At 42.0% G+C, this 24,736-nt stretch overlaps 1 protein-coding gene across 2 annotated transcripts in view; it reads right to left on the reverse strand.

The window, feature by feature from the left end:
• Positions 1–200: 200 nt before the first annotated feature.
• Positions 201–24,736, reverse strand: part of mmp24 (matrix metallopeptidase 24) — a 107,020-nt gene continuing 82,484 nt past the window's right edge. For both annotated transcript variants that reach the window (XM_049586307.1, XM_049586305.1), the window contains exons 7-10: positions 18,608–18,822; positions 8,987–9,125; positions 4,682–4,948; positions 201–1,931 (exon numbers count right to left, since the gene is read on the reverse strand). In XM_049586307.1, the coding sequence (XP_049442264.1) occupies positions 1,567–1,931; positions 4,682–4,948; positions 8,987–9,125; positions 18,608–18,822 (986 nt within the window). In that variant the 3' untranslated portion in view covers positions 201–1,566. The remainder of the gene's footprint in view (positions 1,932–4,681; positions 4,949–8,986; positions 9,126–18,607; positions 18,823–24,736) is intronic.

Raw genomic sequence — 24,736 nt, forward strand, 5'->3', positions numbered from 1 at the left:
AAAAATCAGCAGCTTTTATTTTGTAGTTTGTGATTTTGAGTAAACATTCAATTCAGTTTTTTACTTTTACCTTTCACTAAAGGGTTTCTGATTTTTTAAATTTTTATTCTGTAAATCTCTCAATCTGGAAAGCTCTTATGCTTAAGCTTGAAAAGAGCTATATTAAAAAATTCTTCTTCATCTTCTTCTTCTTATTATTATAATTAGGGATGCGTGATAATATCAAAATGTAATCAGAATCAGCCAAAATCAGCTTTAAAATGAGAATCGTCAAACATGCTTTTCTTAATTTGTACAATAAATGAATATTACATGCACTGAAAAGTATTGTATTTCATAGTTGGTGGGGCCTCACAATAAGAGCATGTATGCAAAATATGATGTTAAATCCACAACAGAAGAGACTTGATGATCACTAAAATTAGGTAGAGAAAAAAGTGTATATATATCGATATCGGTATCAGTTATTGGTCAAATGAGTTGTTCAATCCAATATCGTACATCCCTAAATACTATAATGAAGTTTCACTCTGAGTAAGTTTGATACACACGAGCCCTGGTTGTTCGCAGTTTGGTAAATATAAGCAAATGTGTTCGGCCTGTTGAGACAGAGATAAGGCTGCTGAACTGTCATTCTATCACTATACGCTGATGACCAGCTATTCTACACCTGCTAAAACCAATCAGTCCGAGCTGTGTAAACCAAAGCAGGGGTGTTTTAAGTTGTAATGGTGATGAAGATGTGTCTTGTGGTGTGGTGTGTGTGTGGTGAAAAAAGAGAGAAAAAGGTCCTCTTTGACAGTTTTTCAGCTCATACGACTATAAATAAATAAAATTCAGAGATCCACAAAGAGATCCTTGGTTTTCTTTTTGTTATGGCCTTTCTACCTACATTTTATCTTCAAGTTTGATATTTTGAAACAATTTCTTTTCTTTTTTTTTTTCATTAAATTTCATCTGACTTGATAGTTGAAGTAGTTCACGTGTACAAGTTGTTGTTAGAACAAACTTGGAGGTGGTGTCTGGCTTTATGGAGCATCTTCTTTCTGCTCCAGATCCTCTTTCTTTTTATTTTCACTGAGAAGGAGAGTTGTGTTGTAGGTCCCAGAAGAAATAGTTAAAGTTCAGTATCGCAGTATTAGCCATGGAGGTTTTGGGCAAATCAGGAGTGTTATCTGTCCGTAGCCAATCAGATCCTCCTGGAGTCTTTGCGGACTTGTTCTCGCTGTTCTCAGTCTGTTTTGCACGTGTCTTGCACAAAGCCCAAATCAGTATCCTTCCTGTTTTACACTGACGTGCTTGTGTCACAAGACAGGCACAAATCTTGCTCTCACACACACTTGCATACACACACTTTGAGCCAGCGTCTAAATCTACTCCCGCAGAGCATCTTCAGTGTCCGCCCTTTTATCAATAGCTAGCACAATTAGCGTCTTTCAGCATTGACATTCCATAGTTTTTTTTACTAGCGTTCTTGGCTATTAGCCAACGGAAGCTAGCTAACAGTATGACCACTGCTTGACCCCCTTCAATCCATGAACTTTGACCTCTTTGAAGGAAAGTCTGTTATACCCACTCCTGAACTGGGTATTTGTAGTAGTGCTGCGTCATGGTGTTCTGCTGCACGCCTTTGTTTTTAAACTGAAATATCGTGTACACCAGCACCAGGATACACAGCGACAGAATGCAGGGGATCACCACGGCGATGGCGTTGACCGTCGTCGGGACATCGTTTATAGTCGCCATGATGTCCACGTCATCAAGGGGCAGCTGTCGGTCTCCGCGGTTACCCTTGCTGCCGGAGTGCTCCATGTCAGACTGGTCGCAGCCCATCCAGTCGCGTAAAATGGACTTGGGGTAGCCGGGTTCCACCGTCAGTTTCTGGTTGTCGAACTTCCAGTACTCCTTCCCCTTGTAGAAGTACGTGTAGTCTGAAGATGGGAGGTGGGAAGGGATAAAGGAAAGAGAACAGATAAAGGAAGTTAGTGGGTTGATTTCTGTGATCGAGACAAAGTAAATATTAACATCAATACATTAAAACTACACAAAAACCTCATACAGCTCTGATCTCTACACTGTTTCCAATGATTTTTTATCCTTTCAAGACGTCAGATTGTGACATATTTTTATATGACCATCTCCTTCGGGCACACTACTGTGTGTGTTTACATTACATACACTGCTCCATGTAGCTACATGCTAACATCAGGGAAATGTAGTATTGGTTCTTTCTGATTTCAGATCGTGTTCCAGCTGGAACATCTCCGGTTGTGAAGACTTTGGTTTAGAAGCTTTTATTGAAATTACATTTTTTTAATATTGAAATTTGTTGAAATAATGTATGAGTTAAAAAAAGAAATGTAAGAAAGGGGCAGAGACATACAGGTTTTACTTCTACCTACTCCTTTTCAGACACTGTTGTCTTTGTCTTTATGTTTTTCATTATGTTTTTTTGTTTGTTGGTTCAAAATAAGGGCATTCATTCATTCATTCATTCATTCAAAATTACCGATTCAGTGCAAAATCACATGAGATATCACTGCGAGCAGGGAACTCCACCATGTTTACTCAGTCTGTTAAAGGCTCACTGTGTGGAGACACTTCAGTTCTTCACTCTTTAAGAAAAGCTTTCTCTTTAACTAAAAAACATCCATCAGTGTCCTCAGCTCCCTCCGTCAGCGCTGGCAGATCCCTGTGACGCAGAATCTCATTAGAGGCAATAACATTTCTGTTGTGACACGGTGGTTACAGGCAGCTACAGTATTTCAGTCCCAGCAGTGGTTGTTTTTATTGAAGGGCAATATTATGTAATGCCTGTGAGACAGACACTGTAGCTGGGAGACAAATGGGATGGTATGTGAGAGGGAGACAGAGGGAGGGAGGGGGAGAAAACATGAAGTGATTCAACCTCACAGTCTCACACACTCAGGCAGATGTGATGCAAAGCTAAAACAAGCGAATGTACGTGTTAGCTAATATTAGCATTTAATTAAATATCAGCAGGTCAGTGTGATGTTTTCTGTAATGTAATGTAATGGTTCCGTAATGTCCGTTCTGGGCTCCTGAGGAAACATGGTGGTGCAACATGGCAATCTCCACAAATGAAGATCTGCTCCGTGTGTAGACACACTATAAACACTCATTCTGAGGTAACAAAAACACAATCATTCTTATTTTTAGGTGATTAAACACTAAAGAAAACATACTTATTATATTCTACTCCATTTCTGCCAACACATCCCCCTGACTCCTGCACGATGGGGCTTTAAATGTGTGTTCAGTAATGACTTTTTAATTTAAATCTGGAATCTGTAACTCTCTGTACAGTAACACCTCCACAGCAGAGAGGTTATTAAAACTACATTTGAACTAAAGATGGCAGAGAATGACAACAAGGATATCCAGCCAAAGGGGACACACACACACACACACACACACACACACACACACACACACACTCACACACACACTTGTCTGTTGCCTCCGAAGTCCCTGCAGGACTGCTTCTCATCTAACACCAAGTCACCATGCCCAACCGACCATGTCACCGCCTCTGATCTCTCTCTCACACGCACACACTCCCTCTGAGGCCGCTGCAAGGTCATGAGGTCACGACTCGACAAGTGGAAGTGATGATGGGCACTATGTGTGAGTCTGTCGGCTTTGCTTGCGGAGGATAAACAGCGTGTTGAAGAAGAAGTAATTCAATGTGAATAAAATGAATCGTAAAGAGGCTGACTGACCGTCTGTCTGCAGTTAACTGACTGACTGACTGACTTGTTGATTAGTGACCTCATCATTTAGTTGTTTTTAGGGCTGGACACGGATATCTGATTATTTGGATTTTTGTTAGTAGGAGTGTGACGATCCATTGATCTGGATCGATATATTGATTCAGTGATCAACAATACAATATCATATTTGCAAAGTGAAAACATTGATCCATATCATCATCTTATGGTTTCGCATTTAGTTCGAAATCCTGCATCACCATCAAACAGCGGCAAGCAGACGATGACGATAATGTTATTTACTTGGGAATAAATCAGCAGTGTGGAAATATTATGGATTTTGGACAAAATACAGGTCAACTGACAGCACATGCCGTATGAAAACAATGCCGTTACAGGATAGAACAGGACATCCAACATCCCTGCCTGGCTGGACATCTCATCTCACTAACTTCTTACTATGCCAACATTAGCTGCTCTTATTCAACAATGTTCAGCTGAAAAAATGTGCATGCAGACCGAAATTCAACCGTGTTGTTCTGTCGAGAGATGCAGTGACTTAAACCAACGATGAGTGAGAATAAATCTAAATAATACATGTAATTTGTGAAGCTATGAGTGGAGGAAAACTCCACCAGCATCTATGCTAATCTATGTAACGTAAACGTGCCAAAGCTAATAATGGTTGACGAGCAAAAACAGCTGTTTTGTGTGTGAACTTTGACAGTTATTACTGAGCTGAATTTAATACTTTTGTGAAATGATGTTGCTGTAAATCTGTTTCATGGCTGTTGGGAGAAGTTGGCCTTCGGGATTTTAAGACCGACAGTCTTAAACCATATAGTTCCATTATACTGGGGAGAAGGCAGACATCTCTATGGCCAATATCTCCAACACACACTTCTCATGTTTGGTGATGCACAGACAGTGAAACCAAACTGAATACTCACATCCCTCCCTGCTGATGAAGGCTCCCTGCGGTGCGTCCGGTATTCCCTTCCACACAGTGATGGTTTTGGGGTACCCTGGGTCCACTGTGCGCTTCTCCTCATTGTAGCGCCAGTACTTGTCCCCTTTGAAGAAGTAGGTTTTCCCAACCGGCTCCCAGCGCAGCGCCGTGTCGATGCCATCTTTCGGGAGGGAGCTGTCCAGCTCCACCAGGCTGTGAGGGTAACCAGGCTCAGCCGTCACCTCCTTAAACACCCAGTACTTATCTCCTGGAAGGTGAGGGAAAATATGAGTCAGGATTATAATCATATTATACAAATTTTCAGTTACTATCTCAAGTTTATTGTCAACCTCTGTTTTTTAAGGTGCATTTAAAGCCACAGGCTGAATCAAGTGTTTTTTGTCTCTTAGTTTAATATTTACAAGTGATTATTTAATGGTTGCAATCCAGGATTCCAGATCAGCAAAATGTGTCTGCCAAGTTCTGTGTTCACAGAGAAACCCTGCTGGCAGACAGACAATATAAGAACATGACCTCCTTTAAACTGTCAGAACATAAACATAACCTTTAGAAACACATCGAGTTATGTTTCCTTTTTAAATAGAACAGAAAATAGTGAGGTCACAGTCGTGGTTACACTGTACTACAACACTACAGCTGCTTTCTACTTCACTGAGAAAACCATGCAGATTACACAGCTCCTCTGCAGCTTTGTTAAATATCCACTTCTTATTGTTCACAAGATAAATGAGGGAGAATATAAAGAGAGATTCAAAACCGCTGGTTAAATCATAGAACTACTCCATAAAAGCTCTTTTACTGGGCAATTAAATTAGCCTGACTTGACAGCAACTCCTTTTAATAGCCTGTACTCATCATCTGAAAGAAAAAAACAACATATGGGAACAATGAATACAAACACAGACACTAATAGCTTTCCTCCAGGCGCTTAATGCAGCTGGACTCAGCTGAAACTTCTTTAATAATAAACTGTACACATTACTGAGAACATGCTGGGAATATAAGCAAAGGCTATAGACCCTTTTAAAGTGCCTTCACACCTGCCCTGTTTGGCTCAGTTCAATCAAACTCAAGTTGGTATGCTCCCTCTGTGCGGTTCGTTTGTGCAGGTGTGAACACAGCAATCACACTCAGGTGTGCACCAAAACAACTGGACCAAGACCTTCTTGAAGAGGTGGTCTCAGTCCGGTTACAAACGAACTCTGGTGCAGTTTGTTTGTGGTGAGAACGTGTTCAACCTCGATTTGAACCAGCTGCAGTCACATGACACATTGTTTGGGTTAAACATGAGCATGTTACAGTCCTGGAGGATTATTAATGTTAATTATTAATCAGCCATGTTGGCTGAAAAGTTTAGATTCAAAACTTTTCAATCAAAAGCTCCAGAACATTTACTAACGGAGTTCCCTCTGAAATGTGGTGTAGATGTTGAGTAGAAGTTTCAAGCAGCATAATACGTAAGTACTTCAGTGAAGTACCCCAAAATTATACTTAAGTGCAATGCTTGAGTGAATGTTCTTAGCTATTTTCCACCACTGATGAGAGGTATAAAGGACTTCTCAGCTGTCATGCCTTAAGGCCAAGACACACCAAAAAGGCTTCAGAGAACTCACAGTAACAAAAGCCCCCTGATGCGTCGCCTCACCTCGGCTATGTCTCGGCCAAAATGTTGCACATGAACACACCACAAAGACTTCAACCAACAGCCAACCAGCATGTAAGTTCTGTGCCTGTGTCAGAGGCAATAGTCTGTATTAAAAAAAGGGAAACCAGAAGACCGTCTTGACGCTAGTTAGCCAGTTAGCACATTAACAACACAATCCAGTGTTGAAAGAACAGAGCATATTTACTGTGAACCAGAGAACAATAACACACACCATCAGGAAATGTTTCTGTTAAAGAGCTCAATGGATAAAGAAAAATAATCATACTTTATATAACAAGTTTGTTTTGTTCACTCCCTCCTGACTTTAGCTTTTTGTTTACTTTCCTCACTTATGTTTCTGTACTGTGTGCTGAGCTGAACCGCTAATCAGGGTGATTTCATTCACCAACAAGCTCTACAGTTGCCGACGCAGATTGACCATGCTTAATCAGCGTGAGCCAACTATTGTTGATGAGGGCCCCGGGCGCTAACCGAAGACTCAACATTGAGCTAAAGCCGATCATTGGCTTGGTGTGTAAGGGCCTTTACAGGCTCTGGATTATTCGTAGTGCTGTTGTTGCGCAACACACCCCCAACATCATCTTCACTGTAAAAATATAAGATTTCATAACGAGGCCCTGTGAACTAGAAAAGCTGCTTCAAGTTTTTCATGTCATCCTATGTGAGCTCATGGAGCAGAGAATTACCTGCACACAAAACACACACGTGTTCTGCCCACACATGTCCACATTGTGTGCAAGAGCCGTCTTCATGTGTCACTGTGTGTATGTGTGTGTGTGTGTTTGTGTGTGTTACAGTCTGGTTGAGCTGTGTCATTGTGTGTCTGTGTGTGTGAGTGAGAGAGTCGGCAGCTGAGAGAGCAAAGCTATTAATATCTGCTCCTGGCTGGCTGCGATAGCAGGACACTCCATCAGAAGATGTCGGTGTGTGTGTGTGTGTGTGTGTGTGTGTTACAGAGAAAGTGAGAAAGAGTGAGATAGAGATGGAAGAAGAGAGAGTGACTCCACAGTCAGCAGCTGGGGGATGAGGGAGGTTTCATACATGGACTAAAATTCTATTACTTTAGGCTGGGTGCTCCCCGCCGCAGTGCCATTCTCTATTTCACACTTTATTAAAAATATTTTCAGAAGGAGGAGGAGGGCATGTCGAGAGCAGGTCAGGGTCTACTAACACTGGAGCAGATGGTAGACGGAGATTTGTTTGATAAAAGTTTCTCTGCTGAAGACTCGACCCAGTCGACAGAAGAAAATGTTGACATTGTAGGTTTCTGCAAACCACAGATACGTCACATTTACACGTTTTATACCCATCATATCAACGTTTCTTAAGTGATGTAGTGTATGAGCTGACTTTATCATCAGGAAGTGGAGGGGCTGGTGGATGGTGTGTCATTTAGGAAGGACGCCTGCCAAGCTGCGGACCACTGTTAACAACCAACAAACAGCAAAAATAGCTGCGTGTCAGGTGGCCTTCTAGCCCCCAAACATGTTTTTTTTGTGGCTGTTTGTCCGGCAGGGATAGGGGAACAAAACAAGCAGTTGTATTTTACATAACATTGCTGCTTTTCCAGCTGGAATTGTGCCCCAAAAGACAATTTTAAGCTAAAATATGATCTTTTCTGAGCCATACCCAAGTGTTTTTTTTTGAGCCTCAACAAAACCGTACGTTACTCGCAGTGTTGTTGAAGAGCTTTGATGTATCTGCTGCATAATAACGTGCAAATGTAACGTATGTGGTTTGCAGAAATGTACAATAGCAACATTTGTTTTGTTTTTACTAGTGATTGGTTTAGAAGACTGTGAGCAGAAGTAGTTATTTTTTTGAGCTGCTTTGTGAGAAAAACTCACCATTTAGTCAAATGTACAAACTTGTATCGTATCGCATCACATCACATCGTATCATACTGAAGTTCTTGAAAATGATGCCACTGAAATTTCACTGAAAGTTGTGCACCAGCTTGACAAATATAACACCTTGTCTGGACCAAGTGACATTCTCTGAGGCTGAAAAATATTGCCAAAATGAAAGTGCCAACAATTGCAGTTCCTCCAATATCCACTTGAGGCTGGCTCCAGAAGCCATGCAATCCTTATAGACCCCCATGTTAAAATGTCCAACTTTACAGCAGAAATTACAGCCTGGTACAAAAAACTGTTTTGGTCTCTGTAGCTATTTTCAAAATGCATGACAATTGTATGGGGGCTGAATTTTTATATAACTCAACTATTTGAAAGTTATTAAGGCTTAAAGTTAGGCATAATTAAGGGAACGGCCACTTAGAGGGACAGGCTGTCACTCCTACAGCTCCACTCTCCCTTCCAAATGTTCTGACTCCCGAAAAACAAGATGGTGACTGCCAAAATGCTTCAACATGGAAATCCACAGAGCAGAGCGATTTGCGACGTCAAAGACTAAAGGCCTAGTTCCAGGCAGACCTGTGATACACTGACGTTGAATATGTGGAAGAATTGTTTGAATGAAATAAAAGATAAAGTCCTTTATCTTTTATTTTATTCTTACCTTTTGGTCCAGCACCCAGCATTAAGTTTTTTGGGATGTGCGTGCTATCTTTACCTGTTTTTGGAAGAATTGTTTGAACACATGATATTTTCCTCATACCTTTGAAGAAGACAAATTTGCCGTCAGATCTCTCGTAGGCAGCATCGATGCGAGGCGGCAGGCCCTTCCAGAACTGATCGATCTGCATGGGATAACCCTCCTGCACCTTGTTGTTCCTCAGACGCCAAAACCACCGGTCCTGAAACACAACGAGGCACAAGTTAGAAATTCAATGGGTAGGTACTGGAGATGGCTGTAATAAACCCACAGCAACTTTACAATCTACAACTCCAGTGGTTATTAAATATGAGAGTCGAAATGAGTCTGAAATGATCAGGAAGTGGATGAGAGAACTTTATTTTACTGAGCTGCAGTTTGATCACCGCTGAAAGTGTCTGATTTCATATGTGAGACAGATCTGGGAGTAATAAAGCCATGAGCATGCATGGTTCTGTTATAAATCTCAGTCATTGTGCAAGTGGGTTCACATGCACAATTTCAACTCCTGCAGTTAATAATGGATATAGAGAGCTCTAAATTAACCATTTGCATATCAGTACTTTTCTCTGCTTCACCTGAAAAGAACAGCAAAAAACAGTAATGCAAATTTCAGCGTTCAGCCATTATCCATCACAAGCCATGTTTCCATCAGCCTGTTTAGATGCACATCTAGAAGTATCGCATCGGAAAATTATGACGGAAACGCCAAAATTCGAATTAAAATCCCCTGATTCGCACAAACTAAAATACGCTCGCTTTAACCGGGTTTTGGTTGATTTGAAAAAAATGCTGATTCGCAAAACGGGGGATGGAAACAGTTATGTTCGAATTAAGTGTGATGTAGCGCACCTCTCTCCATGGTGATATCCACACTCCGGGTCGGGAAGGCGGTAATGCATTTACACGCTGGTTGCCAACCACCAGAAAACGTAGAAGAAGAAGAATGTGAGACTTGTTCTGTTTCCGGTTCTGCGGAAAACTTGCGCGAGTTCGTAGTTTTCACTGAAGTCCGTACATTTAATGGAAACACACAGGATTCGTATTTCTTTTAATACACATTTCCCAATGATTCGTTAGCTAGTGTTTTTACCAGACCTCTGGGAACAGCTGACCTAGAAGGTTGAATATTGTAGCTAAAGTTAGCTTACATTAGCTGGTAACATTAGCCTGACAGTGTTTCACCAGACCCCTGGTGACAGTTGACCCAGTAGGTAGAAAATAGAAGGTAAAGTTTGCTAATGTTAGCTAGTAACGCGAACCTGACAGTGCTGCATCCATGTACATACTTACAATGTAACTGACAGTTATAGTCAAGTTAGTTTACTCATGGGCCAAAAACAAGACAGCAGTCGTTTCAGTCGTGGACCCAACCACACAGAAAATAGAGTTCAATGAGTTTGTAGTTCGTAGTTTTCACCAAAGTCCGTACATTTAATGGAAACACACGGGCTTCATATTTCTTTTAATGCGCATTTCCCAATGATTTGAATCACTTTTGGAAGGAAACATAGCTAACTAATGTTATTTCAACAGTTTGTCAGTTACTTTAAGCTAACTATTTCAACATTAGCCATTACTTTTGGCTAACTAATGCTATTTTAACAGTTCATTGGTTACTTTAAGCTAACTGTCTCAACCATTATCCATTACTTTTGGCTAATTAATATTATTTCACCTGTTTATCAGTTACGTTTAGCTAACCGTTCATTCATCACTTTTAGCTAATTTTCTGTTTCAACATTTTGTCCGTTTCTTTTAGCTAACTTATTCAATTTTAACTGATTAATAGTTAGCCTATTGTAAGCTAACTGTTTCAACTGTTATCCATTACTTTTAGCTCACTGATGCTCTTTCAACAGTTAATTGGTTACTTTTAGCTAAATGTTTCAACTGTTTATTCACTTTAAGCTAACTAATGCTATTTCAGCTGTTTCAGCCAAAAACCACTAATGACATAGTAAGTAGTGTCCCATTTCCTAAGTTGAGATTTCAAACTAACCCCTGTGGCTTCGTTCTGAAGGGCCACTACTCAGTCGAGGGCACGTTGGTTAAAACTAGGTGTAGGGCCAAGGGGGAGAATTGGGACCAGGCTGTTCCCCTTTGCTTTTCTTTGGAAACTATCAGGGACTGTCATGTGGTTCAGTCCTTACGGTATTTGCAATTTTTCACATGCAATTTATTTCCCCCAAATCTCTATGAAAAGAAAGAGATGCTAACTCTTGGAGACGCGGCTGCAGTGACATGAATAACGTCCAGCCCATAATTCACCCGAGGTATTATGGAGGTAGATAAAAGAAGACTTGAAAAAAGAAGACTGAAAACAATGAATGAGAGGGAACGACCAGACGGACGAACAGACGGGAACAGAAAACAAAGATAAGAAAAGAGAGGTGATGCAAGGTGTACGGAGGAAATAAAGGAAGAGGAATGCAGGAGCAAAGAGATGTTAAAAGGGGAGGAAGCAGAGAGGGGAAAGAGGGAGGAAGAGGAGGAGGAGAAGAAGGCAAGCATCAATCTTAGCTCATTATCATTTGGCTTCGGTGAATCTAGGACACAGCCAAGCACAGTCCCCACTGAGCACCACACACACACACACACACACACACACACACACACCCTCCATCTCAAATGATCCGACATCATCCACTGGCCGCTAATGCTTTTCTGTGTGAACCCAAAGAGAGGAAAAAAAAGAAAATCAATGCTTCACATCCAGCAAAAGAAACCATGAGTGTTTCTCACTGAGGAAACATCCCATAATGAGTGTCTCCTTTCAAACGCCCACTGGCTCTCAGTGCTCTTTATGTCCTAGTACGCTTCTGTCCCAGAGTTAAAGGGAAAAGAAAATCGGCCTTGTTTTTGTGATCGATGGTGATGATGCATTTTTTGAAGTTATAGAAAGGCTTTTCTTTCAGGGCCATAAACTCCCTCAGCACACGATGCCACAGTTTGGCGTGTTACCACACACGTCCTGCACCGTCAATCCAACTCTGAGAGGAAGTGTTTGGAAAACTAAACGAATGGCTCTTAAGAAGACGTATCAGTGTCTGCCAAACAGACAAACGCAGCCCCCTTATTACATGAGGCCGCAGCAGAGGGCTTCGGGAAACAAACACAGAATCGTGTTTTGCTTTGGTCCGTCAAACAGATGTCATCGTCAACTGTTTCCTTAAGCTTCAGCTCAGCATTCTGGCATGAAACCATCTGTGCGTCCCAATACCCATGCAACCATATTAGTTAGTATGCCGAAAACGTTTTTGTATGTCTCAATAGTAGGGCTGCCCCTGAGAAAGAATTTTACCAGTGGACCAGCAGTCCTCATCAGGGTCCATCAGTGGACTAGTCTCCTGCATGTTTCTGATATTGCTGTAATGATGAAATGATATATTTTGAGTTGAAGGTGTGAGAAAGAATAGTATCAGTAACATTGTTAACACTGTGCTACATTACAGAGAAATACAAACCGTACTAATGAACCTTCATTAATATAGGCCTATATTTTATCTCCAAGTGCACGTCACACACTGAGCGAGCCGCCTGTTAATGACGCTGTGGGCTAATGGGCATGTAGCTACTTCCATGTTTCACATGATACGTCATGTTTGTAGTCGACCAATGAAGATGAGTTTACATATCACCTTGGGTTCGTCCTTCACCTTCTCAAAATGATCCCACACTTTGGATTTCCTGCCCGACATGTTATTAACTAGCCTGTGGAATAACTACAGGTCAAATGCAGTATATTAAAAATACCAGGATGTTCTACTGCAGCCCAGTTGCCGGAAGAAAATGTCAGCATTTTACATTTTTGCAAACCATGGATACGTTACATTTGCACGTTTCAAACTGATCAATATCTCTAAAGTGACATGTGAGCTCACTTTGTTACCAGGAGGTGGAGGGAATGATGGATGGCACATAACCTTAGTGAGACGTCTGTCAAGCTGCAGACCACTGTTTGAGACCAACAAACAACAGATGTGGTTGTTTTTCGCAATTAATCTCTGTGTTTCCACCAAATGTGGGACTTTTTTAATGAGGATATTGCCATGAAAAGTGGCTGTTTCTTTAATCAAGCTGCAACCTCCAGGGCTGAAAGTGCCAAAATCTGCAGTTCTTTGAACGACCACTTGAGGCTGGCGCAGAAGCCCCCAAAGACCTCCATGTTTAAATGTCCAACTTTACAACAAAAACTAGAAAAGCACTCAGAAAGTGCAGACCTCCGCCAAGTAGGTGATATTCCCTCCCCCTCTGCATCAGATTTTGCAGCCTGCATCACAATTAGGTTATTTGCATCACTATCATTATTAGGTTATATATGCCTTCACCATGGAGACACTGTGGTGTATTTATTTCGTTTTTATTTTGTACCAACACAGAATATAATATGTTTTTTTGTATTTTTCACTTTCTTTTTTCCAACACAGAACACTAATTTCAACTTTAGAATTACAACAATATTTAGCAAGTAGAACAAGACGTGCTTTCCGGCCACCAGATGGCGCTATTTTCACCGTCTTAATTGCTGCTGAGGCTGTCAGACCATAGACTTTATTTATTATTTTATCCACTTTGCTTCATCCGATCACCACCAAAATTCATCTGTATCATTCATATCATCGGTTCCTTGTCCCATTATCCACCTTTCCTGAAAATTTCATCAAAATCCGTTCCAAACTTTTTGAGTTATTTTGCAGACAAACAAACAAACAAACAAACAGACAAACAGACCAACGCCGGCGAAAACATAACCTCCTTGGCGGAGGTAATAAATATGTTTACAGCCTGGTACAGAAAATGGTTTTGGTCTCTGGCTAAATTCCCTCTTTATGAGAACTGAACAAGAGGTGAAATTTTATGTAACTCACGTTTACATTCTTTAAGGCTCAAAGTTTTGGCTCCAAAAAAACAATATGGCGACAGTTGAAATGACAAACCTCAGGCTTCAAAAACACATCACTGCGTTTCCAGCTGGGACTGTGCCCCCAAACTGGGTATTTTAAGCCAAAACATGATCTTTACCTCACCATAACCAAGTGGTTTTGTGCCTAAACGTAACCACACCTTGACCACAGTGTTGTTTCAACCTATCTGCTCATTAATAATATGCAAATGTAACATATCCGTGGTTTTCAGAAATCAACCAATCAATTTAACAATCAACAACATGAGCAGTTATAGCTTAAAACTGCAGGTCAACAACAGCAGAGCTCTCAGGGTTGACCTCCGTATCTGGAGAGTGTGGTGAGGTGTTCGGTTGTATTGGAACCTTGAGTGATAAGATTGGCTGCATTCGCAAGTCTGAGCTGCGGACTGTGATGGATATGAGCAAGAGGGTCAAAGTTCAAGGCACAATGTCATGATGAAGCAGTATGTCCCATTTGTAAGGGCAGCTGCAGTACATACTCAAAGTAAAGAAAAAAAGTATGTGACTTGGATCACAAACGTGGTCCAGCCCGTTCTTATTCCAAACGCTTTAAATACTGCCGCTTTGTCAGTGATCTGAGCGTTAGATGCAGATGCACAAAGGCACTGTTTGCAGCGGTAGAACATGCACTAGATGGCGTCAGTTGTTGACGCAGCAGCCACCAACCAAAGTCGTCAGATACCCGTGCTATGTCAGTGGACATCCACGTAAGATACAGATGCACAAAGACACCTTTGCCAGGGTTATGAAACACATCGGCCAGCAGCAGTTTGTAACACCACAGGTAACAATGTAATATAAGGAGCTGAAAAGTAGAGTCGAAGTGTGTTTTGAAAAGAAACAATGCATGCAAGAGGTGGAATTTGACATGGCATCCTGGAACGTTAACAACAGACACAGGAGGATACGTAGAGCGTCATATTCTGACGTGAAAGTCTACAGACAGAACGCCGATTTTTGGGATGAGAACTCGTTGTCTGGTCTGGTACTGAGAGGGTGGAAATGTAAAGCTTTAGTTCGGACTTAAACCTGCAACAACTTTTCTTTTCTGGTGTCTTGTTTTCAGCTCAACAAGTTCGACATGTTCGTGCAACAGATTTGTCAGCGAACAGTTTCTTATTTCCACACCCAACTTCTTCTCTGAAAACAGCAGTGACAGTGAACCAGAGCAGTAAAGTTGTGGGACAGATAAGCAATGAGCTGAAACTATAAGATACTATAAAAGCTGTCATAAATTAAAAAAAAACCAAGCTCCTGCTCTCGTGAGGTGCTGGCTTGCAGGCAGACATAAAGGCAACTTAAATAACAGGCCGTTATCTGAACTGTGAGCCTTCAGTTTATGCACTGATGTAATGATCTTTGCTTTCCTTTTAGTGGTAAGAAGATACACGCCCACATATTTTAAAGATATCACAACGGCACTATTTAAATATCTAATTTCCTGCTGACATTTTTACTTGTATTCATAATTTTGTGTAGAATGCTGTTTTAATAGACAGCGTACATTAGACAGTGGGAGGTAAGGGTGAGCAAAGACATTCCTGAAATATATCATCACAACTTCTTACTATACCCTCTGCACCAACCTACACACCTGCACGCTACTAAGCAGGTAGTGACCCAGTTTGAAAGAGCTGATCCACATGAAACGTATATATGCTGTATAGATGCACACCTGAGCTGAAAATAGCTCCGACTTTATCTCATTTAGACCCACTGCAACTGTAGCAGCTGCTCATTTCTCCCAGTCTGACTCCTCTCTGTTATAATGATGCACTTTATTATTAATCTTCCTACGGCTGCAGTTACTATGCGCTGACGTCTGAGGTGACCTCAGATAAAACAGCGGTCTGCTTCTGTCGCGCCATTTCATTGTGTTTTACTCAGAGTATCTTACATGTGAATATAATGCACAGCAGACATGTAGCACAGGTGGTGTCTGGAGCATGTTTGATCTTTCATGTTGAGTTGATCACCTTAAACACATGCTCGTCTTATTCTCTGCCATCTCGTCATGAAATGTCTGCAGGACATTGTCTTTTGTGAGGTAATTAAAGGAGTTTGGGCGGCAACTCTCCAACTCTCACAGTCTGCTTTATGTTTTCTTTAATGTCCATTTGCTTTATCCTCTCAAAATGTCTAGAAATAAACAGACTGGATCATAATGAGGGCAGAGTTCTCTCACTCTCCACACTGTATCTCCCACCAGAGAAGCTCCCTGCTCCAGCCTGGAGGAAGGACAGACAGCCCAGCACGGAGCCTGTCAGCTCCCTCTCCTTCTCTCCCCGCCTGCAGGGCGACACTGACAGCTCCCTAACCCCACCCCCTCTGTTTCGCTAGGCCAGTCGTGGTCAAAAGCCACCAGGCCACAGCAACAGCAATGGGAGAGGGCATCAATCAATCCATCCATCTATCTATCAGTATATATGACATGTATAATACATGTTGAATTTACATTTTAAATGAATACTGACTACGATTTTTCTTCCACACACAGCCCAAACCTGGTCTGACCTGTTGGATTTTTTGGACCGGCTGAGGTTGAGGCTGAGAACTCTAAATGTGGGTTCCTTTTTTACACTTACATGGCAAACTAAAAGTGGCTACCGGGGCATCACATCTCAGGCTGCTGTCAGCCCTAGAGTGGTCTCCTTTGGTCTGAATCAGGGACTCATGTTGTTCCAAAGTTGTATAATTGCCTAGAGTTGGTTGGTGTTCTCACGGCAGCATTTACAAGAGGACCAGATCAAATGCCTTGTGTGAGAAAGCTGCTCTTGATTGGTCAGAATTTCCATGTGGGAAAAATCCAGGAAGTAAAGCAAACGTTGAAGAAGAGTACACTTGCAAGATAAATGTGACACTTTCTAATGTCACAATGGAGGGACATTACGCAGGTTGATTTTAGCGCTGCTCATCGTGGACTATATTGCTGTCATTGTTCATTTTAGTCAAAGCATACAGTTTGAAAACGAGGCAAACGCGGCTCCAACTAGAAAACAATGTTTTGATGCATTGGATGTGCTGAATGTGCATATTAAGGCAGTACAGGAGGAGGTGCACATTAATAATCCTCCAGGACTGTAACATGCTCATGTTTAACCCAAACAATGTGTCATGTGACTGCAGTTGCTTCACATCCAGGTTGGAACACCTTCTCACCACAAACCAACCGCACCAGAGTTCCTTTGGAACCGGACTGAGGCCACCTCTTCAAGAAGGTCTACTAAAAGCAGTTACACAGGCCTGACTTAGACAGTATTTGTCACCAGACTTTTGTTGATTAGAAAAGAAATACAGACACACTAGACAAGTGAAACAGAGGGAACCAGGGTAAGACCGGTCAGAGGACAGACAGACAGACAGACAGAGAGGGGAATAGAAAAATGAAATAGTTTGTCAGGAATTCACCAGAGAGGAAAGAGACGGGTATGGACAGGTGAGCAGATAGAGAAGAGAGACGCACATCAACAGGCAGGATGGCGAACAGACGGAGAGCTAGACGGGTTTGTAACCTTTTCTAACATTCAGTTTAAAGATCAGAGACATCAAAATGGATTTTTCTTCCTCTTCTACTCTGCTCCTCAGTGTGTAACTTCCTCTCTCTATCTCACGCGCGCACACACACGCACGCACGCACGCACGCACGCACGCACGCACGCACGCACACACACACACACACACACACACATACATGTATGCTATTTCAAACTTGTCTCTCTGTTCGACAGAGTCCATAATAAACCTATACTGGGAGCACATACCTGCTAATGATCACAGACTAGATGGTACCGTATGCTGCTGGGTTTATTCTCTCATCTGCAGAGCCGTGCAGCACTACGAGACCACACATTTTTAGCACGGGTAGCTCCGATGGGAGTTGAACCCGTAACGCCGCCAGTGTCGGAGCGACCGTTACCTCCTGAGCTGCAGAGCGACCTTACTGTGCTCACAGCCACTTAGGCCCTGAATCCTCCCCACTTAATGTTCAGTTAAGCTTTATCTGAATCCCCCAGTGTCACCCTGTTTTATAGAGCAACTCAGGGCTGTATGACTCACCCTCTGCAGCAGCTAACACCCGCTTAATTACATACACAACACTGCCCTGTTCTCCAAAAGAAGCGTGAAGGTCTGCATCACAACCTTTAGCAGAAACATGCGCCATGAATTCTTCTGCAAGTCTGAAAGTTTAGGGAATTCAATATTTGTGATTATGAATACAAAATACAAGACACTCACTCAGACAACATGCGAGAAGTGTTTGGAGCAGAATGCGTCCCATCAGAAGCAGTCTGACCCCGAGTCTCTACAGAGTTGTACGGGACGGACACGCTAGAGAACCCAGCAGCTGTCCTTTCTCATGCCTTTAGTTTTGTAAATGCAGCTGGGCGATCAAGTTGAAATAAAAATACTGACTGACTTAGAGGGCTGATACCACAACATGAGGGACATCATACCTTTAATATTTGCACACATGTATCACAGAAAAGAAAACTACGCCACCAAATAAAACAATGGACCAAAAACTTATAGGTAAAATACCAACAAGTTCTCAACAACTCATCAAAAGGAGTCTCTCTATAAATTAATTTACTTAAGCCCCCACCATACATTCCACAGAAACATGTCAACACAAATCTCATCCTTTCCAACAGCAGACCGAACCAGGCGAGGCCATCGTGCAGCAGCAGCACACCAAACATCTGTTCCCGAGTCTTTTTGACCTCATGTGTATTCCCCGTGTTTCTGCTGCTCACCTTGAAGACAAACATCTCCCGTCTGAAGAAGGCCACGGTGTTGAAGTTGCCGTCACAGATGTTGGGTTTGCCGTTTCCAGGCAGTGCGGGCCGGTCGCCGGGTGGGCGCGCCGGACGGGAGTGACGGTCATGCTTGCGTTCGGAGGTGGAGTGTGTCCGTCGAGATGGTAAGGTGGGTAACGGCCGAGTGGGCTCGAGCATGGCAGTGGGGATGCCTGGTGAGAAAACACACATAACAACATGAATTATTCTGGTGTGGTGATTGATTTCTGTTTGCTCAAATACTGTCTGTGGGTTTTTGAGATAATGCAGTATCTGGGAGCTACTGAAAGAGTCACTGCGTCATTGTTTATAAGCTCCATCACTGTAACTAACTGCACTCCCTGAAGAAATATTACCATATTTTTGTAAAACTGAAACAGTGATTCCAGAGAGAAGCAGACAGAGGGGTCTACAGTCTGTGTTTGAAGGATATATCCAGGATGTCAAACTGACTCAGCAGCAACAACAGGTTAAAAAGACAAAGATAGTTAGAAGCTAAAGCCGAACTATACGCTACAGATCACAGTGTAAAAGTGTGTGTGTGTGTGTGTGTGTGAGGTGAGCTGCAAATTAAAGCAACAACAGATGTAAAAACACACAGAGACAATACATCTGTGATCAGTTCCCTAATTTAATTTTAACATTTTTTTCAATCTTTCCCTCTTTTCCAATTACTCGCTTTATTTAATTGAAGTGATCAATGTAAATGCACTTGTCCTTTAAACTCAATTAAAAATAAAAGCTAACAAAATAAAAGACGCCTGGTACATTCGTTACAGGCCTGTCAGTTTGTAGAACAGTTTTGAACAAGAGGCTGCACTGCAACGTGCAAACCACTCCTTCTCGTGGCTCCCTGCGCTTTCCCTGTCCTCGCAGTGGCAGCTTACGCTCTCGTCATCTACTTCATCGCCACTGCTGTACACAATTTAAAAGCTACAACACCCATAATTCATGTAGGAACTGCTGCAGCCAATGTGCAGCCAGCGGGAGCTGCAGGACGACTCAACCACCATGATCAGTTTTCCATGTTTTATCAGGATTCGGGATTCGGGACGACTGCTTGGATTTTGGGACTGTCCCGAATTTTTCGGGACATCTGGTCACCCTAGCAAAGTTTCCCAGCTTCCCTTCACTGGTTCCTGTACAGCAGGGTCGCTCTTTGTTTCACTGTTATAATCATTAAAAAGCAAAAGCAGCATGTGTATACATTCAGTAGGCTATATCTTCAGTAGCTGGCTAGCTAACCCTACACTTTTCAGGGTTTGATTTTGGTTTTGGAACAGGGAAGAAACGTGTATCTGTTTCCAACCTCTCCAGGTAACAAGTATCATTAATACACGACGAGCCCCAGGCACAACATTTAGCTCCACATCCACAAAACCAGCCTGAAAATGAAGGAAATCTGAAACAACTGCATTAGAGTCAATGGAGCACAGCTGTGGTGTTGTCGGACCCTGGTCTGAGCCGGCCTGATGCCACGTTATTACTGCTGCTACTTAGCGAAGAGTCAATTCTATAATTTAGTTTGAGTTGTACCGATACCGATACCAGTATCGGAAATGCCTCCGATACTGCCTAAAATGCTGTATTGGGTATCGGCGAGTACAGCCTATGACCAATCCGATACCACGTAATGCCTCACGTCGTTACGCGTATGCACGCTACAGGCAAATGAAACGGAAACGGAGCAGAGTTTAAAAAGCATTCTACTGTAGCCTTTAAAATGTCTTTTTTACCAAATTGTGTGGCTGCACTTTAACCTGTGTCTTGATCTGTGTCAACACTACATAATAATAATATAAAGTTTTATGGTATTCATTCCACTATTATGTATTTATTTCTTAATATTTTACACAGAGTTTTAGGAGTTGAGACATACAACAATTCATATCCCATCCATTTTTATTTTACATGTTGGTATCGGATCGGTACTCGGTATCAGTAGATACCTAAGGTTCAGGGATCGGAATCGGTTTCTGGAAGGAAAAAGTGGTATCGGTACATCTCTAAATTTAGTGCACTTGCACAAAAATAATCTCATCAACTCAAATGCCAGAAAAAACATTGGTATTGTACATTTCTGCAAACCACAGATATGTTACGATTTACCAACCCTGTGGTTGTTGTGTAGCTCACTTAAGGTGCACAAACCACTTGATTATAGTTAGGAAATATCATGTTCTGTTTTAAAATACCTGGTTTTGCAGGAACAATCCCAGCAAAAACAGTCTCAGTTAAAAACAACTGTTTTTCATAGCACTAACCCTGCTGGAGAAACAGTGACTGGTTGCTACAAAACACCCACATTTGGTGGCTCAAAAGCAGCTGGAAACACACTGGTGAGTTGCTAAAACTTTTGTTGTTTGTTGGTCTCAAACAGTGGACTGCAGCTTAGCAGACACCTCCACCGTCCACCATCGCCTCCACCGCCCAATGAACCAGCTCCTCTACTTCATCAGTTTAGAAACGTTTATGATACAAATGAAATCCACGAATATAAAGAATTCATGGTTTGCAGAAACGTACAATGCCAATGTTTTCTCTCGGTGTCTGAGCTGGTCTCATTTTAAAGTAAAAGCCCTCACTGAGAGTAGATGGTGAGTATTTTCAGGTGCTGGAGAGACGGAGCGGCGAGGCGAATAGGATCAACTCTCAGCAGATACAATAACCAGCTCAACACAAGTGCAGTGGAAAAACACTGTAGACCTCACTGCTTCCCTTCAACACTGACTCCAAATGTCATGACCTTTAATGTGAGGATTGTTTTTTGTCCTGAAGGAAAAAGATAACCTTCTTGCTTTCGAGCTTTAAGGAAACCAGACCAACGTAACTGAAGAGCAAAACAATCTGAGTGCATGTTATAGATACTGTAGGTTAACTGGGCGTTTGTGAAACAGTAGTAATGGAACATTAAATGTGATCTGGATGGAAATATTCTCCACTCATACATTATTTCTGATCCCAGCAGATGTGTGACTTTAAGTTTCTTTATCCTGCTTCTTTGTTTCCCAAATACATGTTACAGTACATTACAACAGAAAGCTGTCATGATTATTTCAGGGCAGATAGAAAGCGTGTCAGGAAATGTGTCTGCTGTGTCTGACAGGCCTTCACTGTTCTTTGTTCACTTAAAGGAAAAAAAAACAGTTTGCTGAAATGTGAGGCATCTTCTCTGAGAGGGAACAAAGTGTCTCTGGTGTAAACACAAAGGAAAAAGACAAAGTCACACATTTTGTTCTTTAAATTTTTTCTCTTTCCAGGCAAACACTGATGAGCGCTGCGTGTTGTTTATCAGCCTCATCCTGCTTTATATTCATCTATATTTCACCCGGTGCAGCGCTCTGCTGTTGGCTGCTGGACAACAGCTCTCCATAACTCAGCCACACTCTGGGCTTTAACATGAATAATTAATATCCAAGGTGTGCTGTTTTCGCTTTGGCAAGTTTTTGCTTTCAGGGCTCAAGTGAAGTCGAGTGTTTCTTCACTTCAAGTCTTGGATTTAAAGTGTTTAATCCCTCGGATTTTCATGGAATCAGACCCCATTGTTGATGCTATTTATGGTCTGCATTTCTTCTGCAATAGACTTTCAGTGTTTTTATTTTTTGTAGTTTCCTCTCTATATAGTTTTCATCATGCTAACACAGCATTTTCAACTTTTTTTTCCCCAACAACTGCCGCTTCACATCAAAAGTGTGTTGCACCGTTATTCCACCTCACTGTTCAGTATAAAAGGTACAATCACACAGACGGGGACAGAGTTGTTCCGCTTGTAAGACATCAGCAAAGGTAGTGACAGAGCCAAATCAAAACTGTATAAAATGTGTAAGCCAGCAGGACGGGATGACTGTGATGTTTTGAGGATGTGTGACGTGTGCAAGATTTAAAAAGCAGCTAGCAGCAATGTCTGCAAACTGGGGAGACAATGAGATCCGGCAGCTCCCTACTCTCCGAGCAGAGGGAGAGATCAGCCGCCATATTTAAGGGACAGATAATGATTGTTATTTCCATATTGTTGTTAAGAAAACACTGTAAGACACATATGTTGCTGCTGACACTGCTGTGTTAGATGTCTTTTGCTTCTTGAATGCTTGTAATGCTGTCTAAAATCAACCCAATCACCAGAAAAAATGTTGGCACTGTTTCTGCAAACAACGGAACATCACATTTCAACAATGTTGTGGTAAACATTTGGTTCAGGCACAAAAAATGCTTGGCTGACATCATGTTGTGGTTTAAAATACCCTGTTTTTGGGGGCAGTATCCCGACAGGATAAGTAGCGATTTTCGGTTAAAAAATAAACTCTCTTTGCGGCACTATTCCAAGTGAATGTTTATAGTCTAAAAAGCTGTTAGAAAAACAGTCACAGGTTGATACAAAACTTCATGTTTGGGCCCTAAAAAGTCTCCAGAAAAACAGCGATGGGTTTCCACAAAGCATCATGTTTGGAGCGTAAACAGCGGATGGAAAAACAGCGACAGATTGCTAAAAAACCCACCACATTTGGAGCCTAAAAAGCTGCTGGAAAACAGCTGCGGATCTCTACCAAACAAGACGTTTGCAGCCTAAAAAGCTGCTGCAACAACAGTGACAGTTCACTGCAAAACACCACGTTTGGGGCACAAAAAGCTGCTGGAAAAACTTTGACAGGTCGCTACAAAACATCACGTTTGGAGCCTAAAAAGCTGCTGGAAAAACAGTGACAGGTTGCTACAAAACACCACATTTGGAGCCTTAAAAGCTGCTGGAAAAACAGTGACAGATCGCTGCAAAACACCACATTTGGAGCCTTAAAAGCTGCTGCAAAAACAGTGACAGGTTGCTACAAAACACCACGTTTGGAGCCTAAAAAGCTGCTGCAAAAACAGTGACAGGTTGCTACAAAACACCGCGTTTGGAGCCTTAAAAGCTGCTGCAAAAACAGTGACAGGTTGCTGCAAAACATCACGTTTGGAGCCTAAAAAGCTGCTAGAAAAACAGTTGCGGATCTCTACCAAACACGACGTTTGCAGCCTAAAAAGCTGCTGCAACAACAGTGACAGGTCGCTGCAAATCACCATGTTTGGGGCCCAAAAAACCTCTGGAAAAACAGTGACAGGTCACTACAAAACATCACGTTTGGGGCCCAAAAAGCTGCTGGAAAAACAGCGACAGGTCGCTGCAAAACACCACATTTGGAGCCTAAAAAGCTGCTGCAAAAACAATGACAGGTTGCTGCAAAACATCACGTTTGGAGCCTAAAAAGCTGCTGCAAAAACAGTGACAGGTTGCTGCAAAACATCACGTTTGGAGCCTAAAAAGCTGCTGGAAAAACAGTGAGAGGTCGCTACAAAACACCATGTTTGGGGCCCAAAAAGCTGCTGCAAAAACAGCAATGGGTTTCCAAAAAACAACACATTTGGTGCCTGAGGAGCTGCTGGAAAACAACACTCAATATCAGACAAGATTTATTGGTTGTTGGTCTCGAGCGGTGGTCTGTAGCTTAGCAGACGTCTTGCCCAGGTGACTTGTCATCTACCACCCCTCCACCTCCCAATGACAAAGTTACCTCATATGCTACGTCACTTAAGAAATGTTGATAGGATACATAATAAACATGGAAATGGAACGTATTCATGCTTTTGCAGAAACGCATGCCAACTATTCCCTCTAGTGACTGGGCTGCTGAACTCAAACCCTGGGGCTGCATCATGTTGACGCTGTTGGGTTCTGTGTAAAAAGCAAAGCTGGTGTAATGCAGAGTCTGTGCTGCAGCAGTATCGCATGATCTCTGTGTAAAAAGGGTTGTGAAGCAGCCACAGGAATCACAATGTCTTTGTCTCAGAGGTTAACACTGATAGTTACGGTTCATCAAAGATTTATTTGTAAGACAACAGTCATTAGTTGATGTTGTTGCCACTGAGTTGTAAATCGTTCGGGGAATAACAAAGAGCAGTCAGGAGCATCATTCCCCCAAATTATGTCAAAATACAATTAGTGATGTCTGTGAGTGAAGTTCCACTTAAATGATTTCAGTTTTCAGTAACTCTTTGAAATATGGCAACATAAAATGTGCATGCTTTATGTGAATATATTCAGGAGGATAATAG

The sequence above is a fragment of the Epinephelus fuscoguttatus genome, linkage group LG1 (assembly GCF_011397635.1).
Source record: "Epinephelus fuscoguttatus linkage group LG1, E.fuscoguttatus.final_Chr_v1".
Classification (NCBI taxonomy): domain Eukaryota; kingdom Metazoa; phylum Chordata; class Actinopteri; order Perciformes; family Serranidae; genus Epinephelus; species Epinephelus fuscoguttatus.